Source organism: Nelusetta ayraudi, unplaced genomic scaffold (assembly GCF_046127955.1).
Source record: "Nelusetta ayraudi isolate G7.1 ecotype Tasmania unplaced genomic scaffold, CSIRO-AGI_Nayr_v1 ptg000048l, whole genome shotgun sequence".
In the NCBI taxonomy this organism is placed as follows: Eukaryota; Metazoa; Chordata; class Actinopteri; order Tetraodontiformes; family Monacanthidae; genus Nelusetta; species Nelusetta ayraudi.
The window spans coordinates 16285979-16305940 of NW_027466098.1; the positions used below are offsets into that span (position 1 = coordinate 16285979).

At 46.5% G+C, this 19962-nt stretch overlaps 1 protein-coding gene across 5 annotated transcripts in view; it reads left to right on the plus strand.

Moving 5' to 3' along the window:
• Positions 1 to 19962, plus strand: part of arhgap42b (Rho GTPase activating protein 42b) — a 69739-nt gene that overhangs the window by 22549 nt on the left and 27228 nt on the right. For all 5 annotated transcript variants that reach the window (XM_076036704.1, XM_076036705.1, XM_076036707.1 and 2 more), the window contains exon 4: positions 15116 to 15187. In XM_076036704.1, the coding sequence (XP_075892819.1) occupies positions 15116 to 15187 (72 nt within the window). The remainder of the gene's footprint in view (positions 1 to 15115; positions 15188 to 19962) is intronic.

Below are 19962 nucleotides of genomic sequence, written 5' to 3' on the forward strand. Positions count from 1 at the left end.
CTTTTTTTTCTTGTATTTTAATCCCTGAGCTGCTGAAACGGTCTTTTGATCATTTTCCAAGAAGATTCGACGGAAGCTGCGCTTCACTTTTGCAGTGAAAAACCACCACTTGATACCACTTGAAATGCACTTATGACATCTCCCAGGTGACCTACACTTGACCTTCTCTGAAATTTCCAACGCACCGACGTCCGATCATCGTTTCCGTGCCTACGGCGCAACGCAAAAGTGCAAAAGTCCCAGTCACAGGCATCGGATCGGTGATGCAGCGTGTGGAAGAATTGCCGATGTGTTTTGTTTCTTCAAATTTCAATCATCCAATCCACCGAACAAGAGTCAAGAGTTACAACAAAGAATCATCTACCAAACACAAATTTCCTTTCTCTCTGTGTTATGTTTACATGTATATTGGTTCTCGCTATGCTGAGGACTCACTGATGTTTGTGGGTGTACAAATGGCATGTTCATCGTGCTTATTGGTATTGTGCTCACGTTCCTGCGCAACACTGTCAGGCAGAAGAGCCAAAACTGGGGGTGGGGGGGGAAATGAGGCGCAATCAATGCGTTTTTCTGTCTTGAGGCGCGATCGCTGCTGTTTCTCGACGGGGAGCCACCGAGTCGTAGCATTGATCCCCGCCATAAATAAGTAAAAGTGCCTCCGTGTGTCTGCTAGCTCAGCGCTGACTGCTCCATTGGCCTTTTCCCTCCCCAGTGATACCAGGTGGAGAGTTGATACAGCACCAGCTTTGTCGTAGCGCAGTGAGCCGCCGATCGATACAGTTTCAAAAAAAAATAAAATAATAAAATTGCTAACCTTTACTCGTCGCCGGATTCACCGGCCGCAAGGCAGAGAGTGAACCGAGTTTTTAATCGGATGCTTCTGCAGTAGGAAGTGGAACGGTTGAGTGCCTTAACTACACACAAGTAGATACAGTTTACTTTATAACCGCCCAGCAATTGAGCAATGAACGTTCATCTGTCTCAATAAACACTGTGATGACGTACGATGTAGCAGAAGTGGTATCTTGGCTAGCACGCTAGCTAATATAATACAATAACGTCACCTAGCTATAACGTCTGACCCATGCATGATGTAAAGTTTAGCTGATGCCATCGCGTGATTTCGAAAATGAGAAAAAGCATTAGCGGATAAATATATCACATGTTTCAGTTTCAGTTTATTTTATTTTACAAATCAATTAAAATAGAAATACAAATAACATTTGATCATAGTACGTTTGTAAAAAAAATGGGACTTCCCGGAGGCTTCAATCACAAATCCTACATCAACCATAAATCACAAATCCATTCCCCATTTCCACCCAATCCAACCCAACCTAAAACCCAAAACTTCCTCAGAGTCCCCAGACACAAAGACACATACACAAACACATCAGATACTGGCACAATGAAAATACATACATGGATGCGTACATACACTAAATAGAGAAGTTCATCATTTTTAATCCTCAACTGTTATCAGTAGTTTCAGAATAAGACATGATTTAATAACATCAGACATAATCTAATACATTACACGGTGATGTAAATCATTTCTTTTTCCAACTCTTACAGTGTCCACTGATTTTAAATCAGGTATAAAAACTGAGCCATGACGCCCAGGAGCTTGTGCTCAACGTCTTCACGTATAAAATAATATATATATATAACAACCTTGTCTCTCAAAAATAAGCAAATGGCGGCAAAGTGCTCATGTGAAAATTTTATTTTGTCCCTCGTCCAAGAATCACAAGAGTCACTTTGTCGTGTTTATGAAGTAATAAGGCTAAAACAACACGGCTCGCAGTGGTGCTGCTGCACCTCGACCCTCTGACTGACTGTCACACAAGAGAGCGCACAGAGGAAATTCCTCGGATGTTTTCCGAAGCAGCGTTGTGACAGTGTATGAGAAAGGAGAAGAGCTGCTGGTGACCTGAAGCCTTCTCTCTTTCTCTCTCTCTCTCTCTCTCTCTCTCTCTCTCTCTCTCTTCCGGACTCTGGAGTCTCATTTTAAGAGCTCCATCTCAACGCCTTAATTAGTCAACACTAAAGCAACACATGCTCACCAAATGTGTGATGTATATATTTTGTCCCCTTAAAGGGAACCGTAACGCCCTGAGAATATACATTTGTTAATGAATTAATGTATTTCTTGCGAGACCAGCGCAGGTCTCCGCTCTGCTGTGCTTGCATCGTAATCGCTGGCAGATGTTGTTTCCAGCTCCGAGATTCTCACCGCTAATAAACGTGACAGATGTTGCCGTTACGGCGGCGCACCGCTTTAAAAGGAACTTGTCACCGAGTGGGTGTCGACTTACAGCGGCGGATCCGCAAGGTACTCCCCCGACCCCCCCAACCCATCCCCCACCACCACCTTCCTCATCACTCTTGTCTCGCATCTGGACTGAGTTTGCAGACTAAAAATAGGGCGGCCCTGACTGATAAGAATTACCGAGAGCCGGTCGTCTCGGAGCGGAGGAGAAGGAAACTGGAGGGGAGGCTCAAAGGGAGAATTCCCAGGAGGAGAATTCCCGTCAGTTGGCGGCTACGGTAGCAACACGCGTGACCCGTCTGCAGTGTGTCAGGTGCATCAGCGATGACACCAGGACTGAAATATCTTCCAATCCTGTTTTCCAGCGTTTCGTGAAAGGTTAAGTGTGTAATATTTGGAGATTTTAAGACGGAACAGTGACATCAAGTGGTGTCATTGTGGACTGCAGCACTCCCCCTCTCAACCTCCCTCTCCCGAGCTTGCCGGTGAACTACGGTGGCCTGCACACACAAACCTGGAAACTTTGTTTTTGAGGACACAAGCGTTCACCCTAAGTACGAAACGCAACTGTCAGGCAGCTGGATTGTCCACTCTGGGCTTGCTTAGAAATATGGCGGTGCCAGATGGCAGCTCACTGGGAGTAAGACCTTCGATCTATGTCTATTATTATACATTAATAAGAATCGTTTACAAATATAAAAATCGTAACTCAAATATTACACGGTGGACGTTTAAGAACGACTACAATCAGCTGTGACACAAATGTGTGGGGAAGCAAAAGAAATGAACGGCATTGACAAAAAAAAAAAAAGAAAATGTCAAATTTGAGCTGAACATCTGTGGAACATCCTTCATCACTCTGTCTCTCCTGCTGCTGCTGCTCCGGCTGCACACGTCGATAAATAAATCCTGCTGGAATGCGTGGAAATAGATCCTGAGAGATTGGCGTTGGTGTTTTCAAACAGCGCGTTGTTCTGTTTCTGGCCTGTGTTTTGTCAAATTGGAGCTCATTTAAGAGTCAAGACAAAATAACAGCGCAGCTCGTTTGTGATGGTCGGAGCTGAGCGACGGGCAAACGTGTCGGTTTTTGGGGGTGAAGTGACCCTTTAGTTCGAGAAGCCAGTCAGAGTGGTAGTAGTTGAGGCAGCTCCTGTCAAGCTCGAAGAGTCTTTGTGCGCGCGCGTGCGCGCGTTACCCGTGTGTGTCGCGCATTTTAATGCCCCAGAAAGAAGAAGAAGAAAAACAGATCAAATCTTGCGCGTTTTATCTGTTTTAGCGAGAAGATCCGCGTGTTAAGACGTCGTCCGACCAGCCTCTCGGTACCGCTGCGGGGGGGCCGAGGGGCTGCAGGAGGTTCTGGCCGGGCTGAGCAGGTTCGCAGGAAGCTACGCAGGAAGGGGGAAAAAAAAGTTGAATTTTCCTGAATTTGATGCTGCAGGTTATCTCCACATTCCCACTCCTCTTCGGTTTTTAACCCGTTAACAGACAAGGCATTTTCATCTGTTGCAAACATTTCGGGTCCTCGGCTTGGCAGTTTTTCCTCCCAGTCAAGCGAGCTCTCCTGGTTCTCCTGGTTCTTCCTGGTTCTCCCTCTCTGACTCTGATGTTCGACGCTGCTCCGCTGCTCTTTCCCACGTTCAAAGCCCCGCCACCGTTTACATTTTCCCCAGCAGTCTTTAAACACATCAAATTGCAGATAATTTGTCTCTGCCACAAATGTGGACCCCCCCCCCCCATTTCCCACCACCCCTCTCCTCTCCTCCCCCCACCAGCCCACCAAAAGTATGTGTTTGTCTGTGTCTGGTACCAGGCAGAATGCTGCTGCTGCTGCTGCTGCTGCTGCTGCTGCTGCTCAGTAACTCTGCCTCTGTGTGCTGGACTGTGAAGTGAAGAATGTCCTGTTGACAGTGGAACAACAGTGCGGAATAAAGGCGCTCATTGTTCCCTGTTTAATGAAAGTCCAGAGGAGTGTTTCAGAAGGTTCGGCTCGCTGTGTATTGTGGGCTTTTGTCGCCGCGCAGTCGATGCGGCCGCCGTGAAAGGTGCTTTGCGAAAACGCGCGTGTGGAGAGAAAGAGAGAAAAAAAAAAGCAAGACTTCTTTACGACGATCGACATTTTCATTGCACCTGGTCAGTAGTTTCAAGGTGCCATTGATGAGATTCAGCTGCTCTGGGTCGAACACGCTGTGTTCAAAGTCATCTGTAGTTTTGACCGTGTATCGCCCTTCGAACCGCAGCCACGATCTCGCATCAGCGCAGTGGTTCTCAAACTTTCTCTGTCACGCCCCACCTTGGAGGAAGGAAATTTTTCAGGTCCCCCCTAGAAGCCCCAAATTTGCCGTGGCTGTGTCTTGAGGGATCCCGATGAACCTGCAAGTGGTCCCATGTCTCTAGGTCAAAGTTGACTTTTGACCCCATAGACTTGCATGGCATTAGGGTTAGCGATAAAGCTGGAATTAGGGTTAGGGTTAGGGTTACTGCTGGAGTTAGGGTTTCGGGGTTCCTCATGGGCTAGAAGCCCCAAATTTGACGTGGCTGTGTCTTGAGGGATCCCGATGAACCTGCAAGTGGTCCCATGTCTCTAGGACAAATAGACTTGCAAACCCCATAGACTTGCATTATGGCATTAGGGCAGTGGTTCTCAAACTTTCTCTGTCACGCCCCACCTTGGAGGAAGAACATTTGAGAAACACTTTGAGAAACACTGCATTAGCTTCAGCTGTCAGACAACAGTGCAGGCGACAGTCAGCAAATTCCATCTTGGAAACACCAACCGAGTGCTAATCCCACCTGAATGCTTCGGATTAGCAAATAAAAACACAAATGTTTTTTTATTTGAACGAAATGTCTGCTGTATTCATTTCTTGTTCAATTTTATCCCGGGTATTATTGCAAAATGGGCCTTTAAATCATTTTTTTTCAAAGGCTGCATCGAATGTAATTGACAATTACAGTAAATCTGCTAAAATGAAATTAAATGTGGTAAACTTTCACAGGAGTGCAGATATTTCTCTGGTTGGCAGCTCCAAATTTTTTGTCTCGGCTGATTAATTTTTTAGTTTTTCCTAAAAATCCCTGCTTCACGCTGCACCACTGCAGTGAATCCCTCCTTTTTTTTTTTCTCCTCCCCATTCGCCCACAGCCGTTTCGTGCAGCGCCGGGTCGCTGACTTCTGCAGATGGGAAGCGTTTTGTGCTCGGGAGTCGGTCTGCAGACGGCTGCTTTTCTGCAGGGTCTCCACCCTCGCTGCCGGCGGCGTGAATGAATTTGCTGTGTGCTAAAACGGGGGAGCGGAGGGGGGGGACTCGTGGTGGTCGGGGTCCTGCGGAGAAGTTTAATATGCCAGTATATAAGCCTAAAGGTTTGCCAGGAAAGCATTGATTAAATTAATACAAGAGAAATGGTATTTAAATTCGGGAGTGGGTTTAGCCGCCGACTGATCCTCCTCTCCCAGGACTCTGGGAGGAAACTGTGGCTGCCAGCTGCACTGTTAGCCTGACAGCTAGCTGGAGGCTTCTCCGTTTAGGAGGGGTCCAGCTGAATATTTTATTATGTAAATGTTTAGTTTGAGAGTTTTACTTTTTTACATTGACTCCGCACATGCGTGTTGGGGACGCAGGCCCTCGACACTTTGTCCTAATCGGACCTGTTGAGCGTCCGATATCCCCGTTCGTCAGGCTTATCTGCCAAAGTACGCATGAATACATAACATGGTTGTCAAGAAAAGTTTCCTCAAGATGGCAAAAAAATAGCATTCATTCCCAGTTGTTTGATAATACCAAAGGATAGGAAGTAGGAGGGTAGTAATCAATGAAAATACAGCCTTTTATGTAACATGTAGTTTTAAGTCTCAAATCCCAAAACTGTATATCTCCAAGAAGTGGCTTATTTAGCCCTCTGTTTTCACCCGTCTACAAAAAAAAGCAGTTTCAGCTTCGTGCCTACACTGACACTTTATCCCTTTAACAGACCTTCCACTTGACTGAAAGGGGATAAAAAAAAAACAAGGCGCCAATGAGCTCAAATGTGTCGATAAGGCCTTAATTAATTTTGATCTAAAAAAAACAAAACAAACCCCCATACATTTATATCTACTTCGACATTAACGACACCAGGTTGGAGACTGGTGGCGCAGTGTGAACGCCGATCTGTGAACGCCCTGCGATGGAACAGGCAGGACGAAAGTGTCACATCCATCCTTGACTCTGTTTGCAGAGTGTCGGGTGGCGTCTCACTCTGCTGCAGGTGTTAGTGCTGCACCAGATAAAGAATTCAGCTCCTCAACAGGATTGTTCCCCCCCCACTGCCACACACACACACACACACACACACACACACACACACTCCGCCCCTGAAAGCAGTCTGCAGAGGGAAGTGCAGGCTTGCGCAGCAAATCGCACTGCGTTCCTTTAATAAAGGTCAGCGCGCACCATTAGCATGAAATGGGATGTTTTATTCAGTCATGATGATGAGGCCAATAATGTTTAATATGCATTTAAGACATTAATTGGGTTGCGGGGGCTTCTGCTTACTCCGGCTTTAACGAGTCGGGCTAATTCCATTCGGTTTTGCCGCTGTCCGTTAGCGGCGAGAGTTCCGCTGATGCTTTATTTTTGCGCTGCTGGCCATCATTAGACCTAATAGAACTCAGGAGTAAGACACGTCCATGTCTTACTCTATCACATGAGCGAGCCGGGAAAGGCGTTGACCTGCCTCTGAAGCTGCACCTGCATTCAGCCTTCCACGAGTGAAGAATCCCTCAGTCTGCAGGTGATGATGTGGCATCATTTTTACAGGCCGGCAGCAGGGACCTCATTTGGAAATTCAATCGCCTCCAAGAACAAAGGACAAGTGGTGAATTAGCATTCACTTGATTTTATTAGGTTTGTTATTAACCCTGTGGAAAGGAAAGGCAACGAAAACACGGGAGGTGAAATCGTCTGCACAACACATTCAAAAGGAACAAGTTACCTTATTCTATCACTGCTTCTTATTTGCATGTGACTGTTCTCTGGCTAGCATGAAGCTAAATCACCAAAGCCAATCCGGGTTGAGGTGCAACCATGTTGTCCACCGAGCAAAGCCTCCGATGCGGTTCTTGGTTCTTTCTGAATGGAGAAACGACCACCCAGTTCCGATAAGGCAGCCAGCACTGCAGCGCCCGTGCTAATAGCTTTAGCAGCAGCCCATAGACTGCCAGTTTGTAAGGAGTAAAAATGTTCCAGGCTGGTCTAAAATGGACGACATTATATGTGCAGTGTAGCTCTGAAAGTGGTCAATTTCTTCCTCAAACAATCAGTGTTTACCATCAGAGGAAATTACTAATTGCTGTCCTGCCGATTAAGCTAATATTCAGCTAGCACTCTCAGCTTTGTGCGAAACATTACCAAGGCTAGAATGTTAGCATCTGAAGTAGCAGCTGGTGTGTGTGTGTGTGTGTGTGTGTGTGTGTGTGTGTGTGTGTGTGTGTGTGTGTGTGTGTGTGTGTGTGTGTGTGTGTGTGTGTTGTTGTTGTTGTTGTTGTTGGCGTTGCAGGTTTTTCTAAATAGAGAGTCTGTCAAGGAGGAAGTGCACTTGGCTGACCCCCTGTGCACACTTAGTGTGGAGTTTTCTTGAAATGCACTGTGTGCTGGAACACCACCACTGTTTACAACACGTCCTAGCTTCCTCTTCCTGGTCTTTTCTTTTCAGCTTTTGTCAGAGCAGCTTGGAGCGGCCGTTCCTCCCTTTCATCACAACTTAAGCTCCCGTGACCTCCGACTGGTCAGGCTGTCCAGGAAGCTGATTGTTTTTTTGTTGTTCTTGTTTTTTTTCAAAGACTGATTTAAAACGCTCCCCTTCGGAGGTCCCCATGATGGACGAGTGGGATTTCAGAGTGGACGTGTGAGCCATCCAGCGTCTGTGCTGGGTTTGTCTGTTATACTTGTCTGTCTGAAGCACGGTGGTCCAATCCCGAGAGCTTTCACTCTTTTTTTTTTTCCTCTCAAGTTGAAAAGTTAAAAGTTAAAAAGTTGTCTGTCACTCACTGAAAAGATGAGCCTGGACAGCAATGAGTGCAAACTAAACGACTGAAGGCATAACGAGTGCCAGACTGTGACTCTGGTTTCAACATCAAATCATTTCTGAATTTTTGACCCATTTCTGTCAGAGGCTCTTTTTTTCTTCTTTTTTTTACCTCTTCTCCGTCGTTGGCAAGCACTGGAGGCTAAAATTGCGCCGCTCGCCAAAACCAAGCTGCCTTTTACTTTATCAGCATTGCATTAAATGGCGGGCTGTTGCTGTAAGTAGTGCCCCCCTGTGGCGAACCACCCTACCAAATAGCTTGCGTGTAAACTTTACATGTAAAATTTGCCCTGATTTCTGTTTTTTATGTTGGTAAAAGCTTAACATACTGCCCGTAAATATAAAAGAGGTTACTGATAGCAGAATAAAAGTTACTTAGTTTTCCTACCCAGAGAGTGGTTCTTATTTATCTATAAGAATATACATAGAGCAAGGGTTGCTCCCAGTTAGCTGCCATCTTGCACCTCCATAGTTCTAAGGAAGCCTTATGTGGACAATCCTGCCCACCTGGAAACGCGTTACCAACAAAGAAGAAGGCGGACCAGGTATCCAGGTTTGTGTGTGTGCAGGCCACTGTAGTTCACTGGTAAGCTCGGGAGCGAGAAGAGGAGCAAATAAGTGCTGCTGCTGCTGCAATCTAAAATCTGACCACTAGATGGCAGAATTTTACACACTGTACCTTTTTAAATGTACTCGGTAGTGCCCAGCGTAAAAAAGGCTTCAGTCGTGTTTCTGAACGACGTCTGGTGCTGATGAAGCAGCTGCTCCTGTGAGCTAAACCCTTTAGCATCAGCTCATAGCTTCTCCTTCCTGGTTTTTCTTCTGTGCTTGTAATTGTCCCTTCTTGCTCTTGTACCTCGTGTATCCACAAAGGAAGCTTGTTGTGTTGTCTGACGTTTTAAGGCAAGGTGATTGAAAACCTCGTCTGTTTGGAGCTCAGCAAGGAGGACGCGCTGGGTTTCAAAGTGGACCATTTTTAGGGATTCGGTTGGCGCCACAACGTGGCCAAAAGCTCTTCCAGTGGTACCAAGTGGACCCCAGCTGCAGCTAAGTCAGGTGTGACTAATGCCGGGGCCACTGCTAGCTTTAATTAGCTAAACGAGCCGGCTTGATGACAACAATTTGCTATCAGCTTTGACAGGTGTCACGTTGTCACATTTCATTTGCCTCGCTTGCGTTTTTGCTCCGTCCTTCGCCGACTTTTCTTTGCTCCAGCGGCAGATTAGCGCTCTCGAGTCGAACCTTTTGATCCGCCGCCATTCTTTGGATTTTGTGGAAAAATAAAGAACGTCAGCGTTCAGCTCACCGGCTGCTAATGACATTACAAAGTGCCGCTGCTGCACCCGTTGGGGCGTCGTGCTGCGCGACTTCACAGGGAGTTAATCTTGTTGTCGAGGTGCTGCCGAGGCCACGCTGGCTGTCGGAAGGGCGTCCATTAGCCTCCACGTCTTTCATGTGTAATCTTCAACATTTCCGATATAGATAACCTGAATATTTCTAGTCTCATTAAACATCTTTATCTCTGTTGACTCGCACTGTGACACTGCTTTTATCTGTTTTCAACTTTGCAGCTCTTGAACTAGAAGCTGTTAGTTTTTGTAATTTTTAATATTTCATTTCATGTTTTTTTTTATATATATATCAGTACATTTATATTTGAGTTGTGGAAGTGTAAATGCGATGTGGTCGAGTTTTAGGTTACAGGACCAAAAAAATGACAAAATAATTGACCTCGACGATCCAAAACCCGAAAGGAACGGTTTGTTTGTTGCTTGTTCGTTACTATTTTTTTTTTTTTTACTCGATTAAAATCTGATAAAGCTACAGTCTGTGTATTTATGTTTGTCTCGTCCGTGAGACTTTAAAAACTCTCCATTTTAAGCCCACTAATGCCGTGCGCTCAATTAGGCCGAGGGCGTGGGAGATAAGGCTGCGAGTGGTGGCGTCGCATAATTCTCCCTGTTGACGGCAGATAACGCGGCGACTCCAATACGACTGGATTATTAGAAAGGGAGAGACTTGATGACCGCCAACTGTCCTTTGTGCTCCCGCTGGAGTGTCACTTGTAACCAAATTGCCTCGGTTTATCTCTCAGAAGTGCTTTTTCTGTCTTTCTGCCTTTCAGCGCCTCAAACACAAATCATCGCTCTGCAAAATTATGCTTGGTTCTGAGTCGTCCTGTGATTTGTTGTTATTGAGGTGACCGAAATTGAAAAATATGAAGCACTATCGACTGACCGTAATTCAATTAGTAGTTGTTCTCTATCTGGTCTCTGTAAAAAAAAAGCGTGCACTTTTGCATGGGCACAGAAAATAATTCCCCAGGACATTTTCACAAAGCCATACTGAAATAAATGAATAACTCAGACAAATACAGATAATACACCCTCATAATTAAAGTTCTATACATCTTAGTGTGTACTCTAATAACTTGGATATTTCATGTATGAACTAATTAGAGTTTCACACAGCGCCAACTAGTCCCAAAACACACAGACTTTATTCTCGAATGCACCCTTGCCAACTTTTCATGAGCAGATGTCCTGAATAGCTGCAGCTGGCGGCCTGTATACCAACTCTGAAGACCTCCCTCATCCCATTTGCCGGCTTCCGAGTCTAAATTTTCCACAGATTCCATAACCAGTCTCCTCACATTATGGGTAAAGAGGGCAGGAAGTGCAAACCAATGTGGCAAGCTACTGAAAAACCACAGACACAAAGATCCAGGGGGGTAGAATCTAATACGAGTATAAACCATGGATGTCTTATAAGCAGGGGTGCACATAATTGGTACGCAGGTACGCATGCACGACAAAAATAAGAAATGAGTAACGTCAGTTGTATCACTCCGCGCTATTGCGTACTTGAGGCTGGCAACATCACACCTGTCGTCATTTCGTTTCTAATCGGCTCACACTACGAAGCTACTACCAACAACTTTGAAGATGTCAAAGAAACAACAGACACTAAGCAGCTTCTTTGGTGTTTCCCCACCGACAAAGAAACGGCAACCTGAGTCGGGCTCCGCGCCAAAGAAAAGGATTTTCTCTGAAAAGTGGCTTCACTATGTGCCGTGGCTTGAAGTTAACAATGAGCGCACTGAAATGTGGTGTAAGATTTGCCGCTCGCACCCACATCTGGCAGACAAAACAGGTGTGTTTTACACTGGCTCAAAGAATTTCAACGATCCCTTATTTGATAGACATGAAAAGAGCAAGGAGCACATGAATGTGGTGAAAGTGATTGCTAATAAACAAGCTAGCCCAGAAGAACTATTGAGTCGCCCACTTGCCAGATGGCAAGACAAGCTCAATCAGGAACAACGGCAAGCGCTCTCCAATATTTTTCTCCTCACCTTCCATAAAGCTAAACACGCACGTCCCATGTCTCCATATTCTGAAGATATTCCATTATTGAAGAGACTAGGAGTGAATGTCGGAGGAGCATATCATTCACGTGAGGGGGGTACCCAGATAACGGAGACTATCGCAGACACAATCAGTGGAGAGTTGAGAGCCAAGTTACAGTCTGCTGAATTTTGGGGGCTGCTTTTTGATGGATCTGAGGACATTACAAAAACCGAGCAGGAAATCGTATACATCGTGTCTGTGTCCGGCAACGCAGAGTTTACCTCGGACTTTCTTGGACTGATCGAACTTGGTGCTGACCGGACCGCGCAGTCTATAACAAACGGACTTGTGAGACTTTTCCTGGACACAGGCTTGGATGACTGGGCAACAAAAGTAGTCGCTGTGTGCACAGACGTACCTGCTGCCAACGTTGGTATGTACAACAGTGTTGTGCCAAAACTACGTCAACGTGTTGCGGTAGGAGACTCTCTTGTGCATATTTTGTGCACTGCACACACACTTGAGAACTGCGCAAAATCGGCTGATCGCAGCGTCCCTTATTGTGACACGTTTGATCGCTTTGTGGTCAGACTGCTGCAGTTTTATCTACAAAGAGGTAAAGCAAAAAACACTGCTGCACTGAAAAAGGTGTGTGAAGAAAATGGGATCTCCTTTGTAAAACTGTGCAAGTTTCATAATATCAGATGGTCGGCATGGAGGCATGAAACACTATTAAAAATATTAAGACTATTGCCAGCCATTAAAATTCAACTGGCTACAAGTGAAAACAGTGATTTGCAGCATGTTTGCACAGAGCGTTTTCAGTGTTTTCTTGCCAACATGCTTGACATTGGACACATTTTGAAGACCACGTCCATTAGATTTCAGAAGGAAAAGCTGACCATTGGAGAATGTAAGGATGAACTTATGGTGGCCATTGGACAGTTCACACTTCTGCTTGATAGTGAAGGCCATCACAGGACGCAACTTTTTCTCATGCTGATGCTTACTCCAACATTAACAAAGTGGTTAAACTTTCTCTCACACTGCCTTTAAGCAGTGCGGCTTGTGAAAGGGTATTTTCACATCTCAACATAATCAAAACCAAGTACAGATCTCGTCTATCGCATGCTCGTCTCTCAGCCCTCATGCACATTCACTTATCAAAGAAGACCACAGAGACATTTGACCCGAATCCAGCTGTTAACCTGTCGATGGAGACAGCTAATTGAAGGCTAAAGCAGGGTCAGCCATTTGCATCTGCAGCATCTTCATCATCTACCAAGCAGGAAGCTGAAGCAGATGACAGTGCGGAGGACACTGAGGAGGACAATGAAGAAGACTGCACTTTTTAAGACCACGCTACATATGTGGTGAGTACCAAACATCATCTCCTGGTACTCCCCTGAGTAATCTGTTGAAAAAGTTATGTGCACCCCTGCTTATAAGAACTGGACACTGGATTGGCAATATGGTGGTACAGCAATTTATTTTTTTATTTTTTTTACCAGTGGCCACTCGAGGTACTGCACCCCCACCTTGTAGCCTGAAAATAATTTTTCCCCATTTACTTCGATACAAAAATAAACACCTGTAAAGCAGCCAACAGGGCATTTCCAGCTGGTGGCCATGATTGAAGCCCAAGATCAGCAACAATCACTTGCTTGTGTTTATAAGAGTGTTTGTTTTTTTTGTTTTTTTTTCATGAACCATCCATCCATCCATTTTCAATGCCCACTTATTCCTGAGCTCAGGGCCACGGGTATTTTTTATGAACCTTTGCATTCAACGTAACATTAAAATGCACACAAAGACTGCAGGCGCTATGACCTCGACTCCCCGAGCCGCTGGTTTTCGTCAGGGCGAGGACGGAGCTGTCGGGTGTTATTTTTTTTGGGGGGGGACGATGAAAACGTGTCGTGACAAACAGAAGGAACAATTCCCGGCTCCCCAGATGCAGCTCGGTGTTTACAGGGACTCTGAAGACAACAACAGACCAGGCTCTTGAACCGAAGCCTTTAAATTAGTGCTGCAGTGATGGATACACCTGAGAGCGACCCCCCCCCACCGATCCCTGGCTTTATCACATCCAGCCAACAACCCCAGAACAAACACCCTAAATCAAACAAAGAGCCGAGTCGTTTGCAGCACAGCCTCCGCGTCCACTTGACGGCCGGCTCTCCGAGGATGAAGGAAGCAACTCGGGCGCCTCCCGATGGCGCTCGGCGTAACATCCCACCACCACATTCTCTCCCCCAGCCCACCCCCACCCCTCACCCCCTACCCTCCGCACAGCGAGGGCCGCCACGGAGCCATAAATTGCTGCGATACGTCTCAACTCCGTGTTTGTTGGAAAACAGCTTCCGGGGAGTGACTTTTGGCTGCGGCGCTGAGAGATTCCAGAGACGGACCTGCCCTCAAATATTGGGATGCATCGCAGGATCGCGGTCGTAAAAAGAAAAAAAAAATGTCTCTCTCTGCTGCGGCTGTAACTCTTCCAGGTTTGACGATGCCGCCGCTCCACACGGCACACGCATTAAAAAAAAGGGGCTTCATCTCCTGCTGCTCTCTCTCTCTCACTCGCTCTCTCCCTCTCTCTCTTTCATATCTGCCGACACTATTGTTCACTGTCACCGTTTTTAAGAGACACTAATGAAGGCGGCTCCTCCACTCAGGTTTCAGTCTTAAAGGTCCAGTTGTAAAATGTGGCCTGATCTTTGATTTTTATATCGGTGAAAGCTTAACATACTGCCAATAAATACATTAATAAAGTGTATATAGTACTCATGGTACAACAAAAGTAATTTGGTTTTCCTACTCATTGAGCAGTTCTTTTTTTTTATATCTAAAAATATACAAAAATATTCATAGAGTAAGGGATTTGCTGCCAGTTAGCTTCCATCTTGCAGCCATATTTCTAAGGAAGCCTGGTGTGGACAATCCAACCCGCCGGGGTTTCGTATTTAGGGTAAACGCGTCCTCAGATAAACCAACGAAGAATGTGGACTAGGTATCCAGTTTTGTTCTGCACAGGCCACCGTAGTTCACTGGCAAGCTCGGGAGAGGGAGTGGGAGCGCTGCAATCTAAAATCTGACCACTAGATGGCAGAATTTTACTCTGTGTGTGTGTGTGCGCGTGTGTGCGTGCGTGCGTGCGTGCGTGCGTGCGTGCGTGCGTGCGGTACCTTTAAAGGTGTCTGCTAAAGATTCTCCACGCTGTGATTTCCTGCGTGTCCACATTACCGAGGTGTTCTGGCAAAAGCTGGGACCGCCGTAAAGGGAACGGGGACAACTGGATTAAAGGCTTTTGCGGCTCGTTCGAGCGACGCTCCCAAATTATTAAGCAAGTGTGCCAGACACCCCCGTGACGAGCCTCCTCATCTGTCTCACCCTAGTTTCTTCTTCTCCCTCCCCTTTTGTCGCCCTCCAGATTCAGAACGCCGACGACGTGCTGATTACGCCCCTGGAAAAATTCCGGAAGGAACAAATTGGTGCGGCGAAGGTAGGAAGACCACCCACGCGAGCAATTAGCCGTTGAAAAGCGGAGGGTGTTTTTGCACTCTGCACGTCTCCGCCTCACCTCAGCCGCCTTCAAAAGATAATTGCGCTTTGCCGAGGTGTCCCAATCAAAGTTAAAGAGAATAAACGGAGATGAAAAACAAGATATTAAATGGTTTATTTTTTTCAGGGATTGGTTGGACGGTCGCCATTTCCCTTTGAAATTCCTTAATTAGGAGGAAATACAACAGTAGAAGTTCTCACTTAAAAGATTCGGCCACGGCCTTTCCTTCCTTTCCCAAAGCATCCTTAAATAGTCCCTTAAAAAAATAATTCAAAGTTATTAGAAGATCCCAATTAAACGCCGGCTTTCGGCAAAAACTGCAGGTCAAATTTAGAAAATGTGAGCTGGCTGAAACGTGCGGTAATGCAAATGAGAATCCTGACCAACCGACCGAACAGCTGCTGCTCCTTGGACAGAAAAGTTCCGGCACAATCGGGCTGCAGCACATTGTCGGGTTTCTTAACAGGATCAGTGTATTTCGGTAGCGTACGACCGGAGCTCCAGAGCTCCAGTGGATGGATGGATGGATGGATATGGATGGCTGGATGGATGGGCGGATGGATGAACGGTTCCAGTCGAGCGGCGCTCGGAGGCATCCTGGTCCGTGCGGTCGATACGCTGTGGAAGCCCAGTCGACTACAAAGCGACCGTGTGGGCTTGTTGCTACAAGCCGCGCTTTCATTCCTGGCCAACGCGGAGGCATTAAGCGAAAGCGAGGCAGCTTGTTGGGGTTTTTTTTTTTCTTTGCAGTCGTTCCCCTCGCTGAGATCACTGGCGAACACACTCGCAAGAAGAGCCCCGGACCTTTTCCGCACGTCTCCCGCTAAGCTGGTCTCTCACTCTCGGCTCCCGGGTCGCTGAATCACGTCGACTTCCTCGACGCTGAAGATCCCGACGATTCCGATGCTTTCGCGGAGCCGACTTCATATTACAAATAACAGCCTGATATCCTGGAACGACGGCACAAACTAGCAAAACCCTCGTTCATTGGTAATGATAAAGATTGTTTATTTCGTATGAACGGCCCCTTGCTGCTATTACATTTTAAACCCTGGTGTTGGAGACAAGATCATTAGATTACTTTGCGGATGATACAGAGGCCAATTTGAACCGAGTTAATTATGTAGGCGATACAGACAGTAAAGTTGTATGTTCCAGCAGAATTCATACAGTTATAGCACAGCCCATGAGTAATGAGGAAAAGCTTCCAATAGCTTAGTAATGCAATTTCATAAACATAGGAAAATAATGAAAGCAAGAAATTATCGATGGCTTAAATTCACCAATCAATATTACAACTTAGAATAAAGTAGTTTAGGTCCATATGGAAACTTAGCCTTCATGAGAGCATGTACGCATCAGAACACACACACACACACACAAAGCCTTGAAGCCACATGCACACATCAAAAACCTTTTATAGAGCTTTATAGCCAAACACACTAGTCTTTTAAACCCACAGACCCTTAGCCTGCCCCTATACATCAAACATATATGGATTAAACACTCTTGAACAGACTTGATTTACTAGCGGGGGCTAAGTGCACACTGTGCTAATTGAGCAAACTTGCAGCACGAAGCGGCGTGTTTGTTTGCAGAAACGAGTACAGCGCTCCGCATCCCCTCCCTAGTGGAAAAAGTCTTTTAATGCTGCAAATTAAGGAGAAGAAAAAAAGAAAATCGCAAATCCGTAGGAGGAGGAGGAGGCGAAACTAATTAGCTAAACAACAGACTCGGGCATCAGTTATCGGTTTATAATTAGCGCGGCGGGTCACTGCGGCGTCCTCTCAGTGTAAATATCGAGGGCCTGGCGAGTCGCCGCAGAGTGGCCAGGCTGCAAAGTTTGTCTCGTCATCGAGTCGGGTGGGGGTGGTGGGGGGGGGGGGTTAACATTTACAGAGCACTCTGAACAGCCGGCGGCGTTTCATCTCCGCACCGAATGTTTGGGAATAACACTCGCAAACTCCGGCCACCGTGTAAATAAATATGCGGCGTGGAAGCCGTGAGAGTTTAAATAATGATGTCTGCTTCTTCTCTGGGAAACCAGGAGTCAACACGAGGCGCCGCCACGCCCACACCCCCACTCCCCCAAAAAATAAAAACTGAAATGTAAAAGTGAAATTACCATTCTGCTTTTTTTTCACTTTTACACTTCTTCTTCTTTAGTTTTTTTTTTTTTTTTGAACTCTCCTGTGCTGAAAGCGGCTCACTTCTTTAAAAAAAATAAAACTTTGCTTCCCAGAGCAAAAAAAAAACAAGAGACAAAAAAGCCCGTCTTTGTTTTCCGTTCCTGGCTGCTGCTCCCCTTTCCAGCTCATCTACCAAAGTTAGACATTAACCTTCTGCCCGAATTCTTCCTTTGACCTCCAGGGTGCCTTTTCTTTTTTTTTCTTTTTTCTTTTTTTTTTTTCTTAATCCTTGTGACCAAGAAACACTGGAGCCAAACTGCCTGAAGCTGAGTCCATTCTATTTGTGTGTGGATTCATCTGTGTGTGTGTGTGTGTGTGTGTGTGTGTGTGTGTGTGTGTGTGTGTGTGCGTGTGCACGCTTTTTTTTTTTTTTTTTTTTATTTCTTCCTTCAACACTTTGAAATTCAAACAGACCCCAGGGACACTTCCTGAAGAAAGGACCACAGAGGTGTCCGACTGGTGGGTGGCATTTCTTGCCGTCTCTGAAATTTTGACATTGCCATACGGCCCCTCAGAGGCTGTCGGCGTCAGGGGCACTGCCGAGGTCGCCCCGCACGCTGCGTGTGAAGAGTCGGCGCAAACACACCCAGGTGGGAGTCAGATGGTCACGGATAGTTTGAGCCGTCCTTTTTGCTGGAAAAAAAAAAAAAAAAAGCCGACGGGGAGACATCAGAGGGAAAACGGAGGAAAGCGTCTGTTTAACGCTCTCAGGTTCTAAAAGTTGCAGTAGACGTTTGAAAACACTCTTCTCTGAGTTCAGTCCGGGGGGGTTTAAATGTCATGGAGATGTTTTGATTAAAGGAAATGTTCTGAAGTCTGAACTCGTTTCACAGAGAACAATCGGAGATCCTTTACGGCCTTCATCTCCTGTGTTGAAGCGGTTCATTTAATACTAAATACAGTCGCAGTATGTGTGATATTAATATCGCAGAACACAACACCGGACAAGCGGCTTGCTGAATTGTTGTTCCGCGTCAAGGATGAGTTTGTCCTTTCTTCTGACTGGAATGCTTCTTTTTCACTGGAGGCACTTTCAAGTCGATGTGTGACACGCCAAGACAAATGTATGTTCTAAAAATAGAAGCAAGCGCTTCCAAACTGAAGTCCTGCACGTCGAGTGGCTAATGGACGAAATCCTTTATCATGTCCGCTCTTATGATTCACATCAAACAAAGCGAAATCTCATCATAACATCGGAACAAACGGAAGAGTTCCTCCGCTAATAATAACAAGCGCGGTGAATTACTGTGAGAATTCTTCCAGGATGCCAAAAAAGACAGAAAAGGAAAGCAGAACGTTTCCGTTATAGCACGATAGATTAGCTGCCGGCAGTCGCACTCGCATGGCCGCGTGCCAGCGAGTGAGCGCATCGCACAATCCCTGCCAGCCCAGATAACGACCTCTGACCCCCGTGACAAATCCCTGGCTGCGAAGTAATCATTAGGCGGGATTTTCTTTTTTTTCTACGGATAACCGAATGGAACTTCGGGGAAAAGGACGGCGGCCACTGCCGTGCGTTTACGTCCCTATTTGGCACCAGTGACTTTCCTCTCTGAGCGGCTCAGCTGTTGCAGCTCACTTTGCCCCAGCAGAGCAGCCGGTGCCTCCGTTTATAAAAAAGCCTTGTTAGAAAGACCCCTCCGCCCCCCTTAAAACCGCTCTCCTGCTCCCTGCACTTCATCTTACTTCCTCCTAATGGCTCGATGCACGGCCCCCCTCCACCTCCTGCCCCCCCACCCGCCCATCCGGCCGCCAAGTCGGGGGGAGATAAAAGGGGGGCCGACATCACGAGTGGCTGAGCAACTTTCCACTGTTCTGAGAATCCGCAGCGAACTGCGAGCGGCCTTGACCCCCTTCCAGTCAGTCACAGGGCCTCCAGCACCGACCGACCCACCGACGGACCGACCGGGCTGCCGGCCGGCTGGCTGGTCGGCAGTCCGGCGGGACGGTGGAGGTTCTTGCCTTATTTGGGAATGCTGTGAGGAATCCCGCCGAGGCTGCGCACCAGCGTGTCGGCCTCTCCGAAAGCACAAACACTTCCCCCCCTCAGGGTTTACCCAGCGGTTTACCCAGCAATTGGAGTGCCAGCCAGAATAAATAAATCAATAAATGATGAATAAAATATTTTTCGGAATAACACTCCCAAGTACGCAGCCAGGACGTCACAAACGTCCCAATACGTTTGTCCTTTCCCCGGAACATGCGTGTCAACTGCCAAACAGCAGATGTTATTGTTAAGTCCTCCCTCCCACACACACACACACACACACACACACACACACACACACACACACACACACACACACACACACACACCACACACTGTTTAGTACGTTTTTCACTTCCCCTGAAAAGAAACAGACTTTCGCGACCGAAATAAGGAATGAAAGCCGCCTTCGGTTATAAAGTGTAAATCAGCACTTCTGTAACTAAGTGCAAAAGTTTCTCACTACTGAAGTTTGGTGTGAACACACCTGTGTGTGTGTGTGTGTGTGTGTGTGTGTGTGTGTGTGTGTGTGTGTGTGT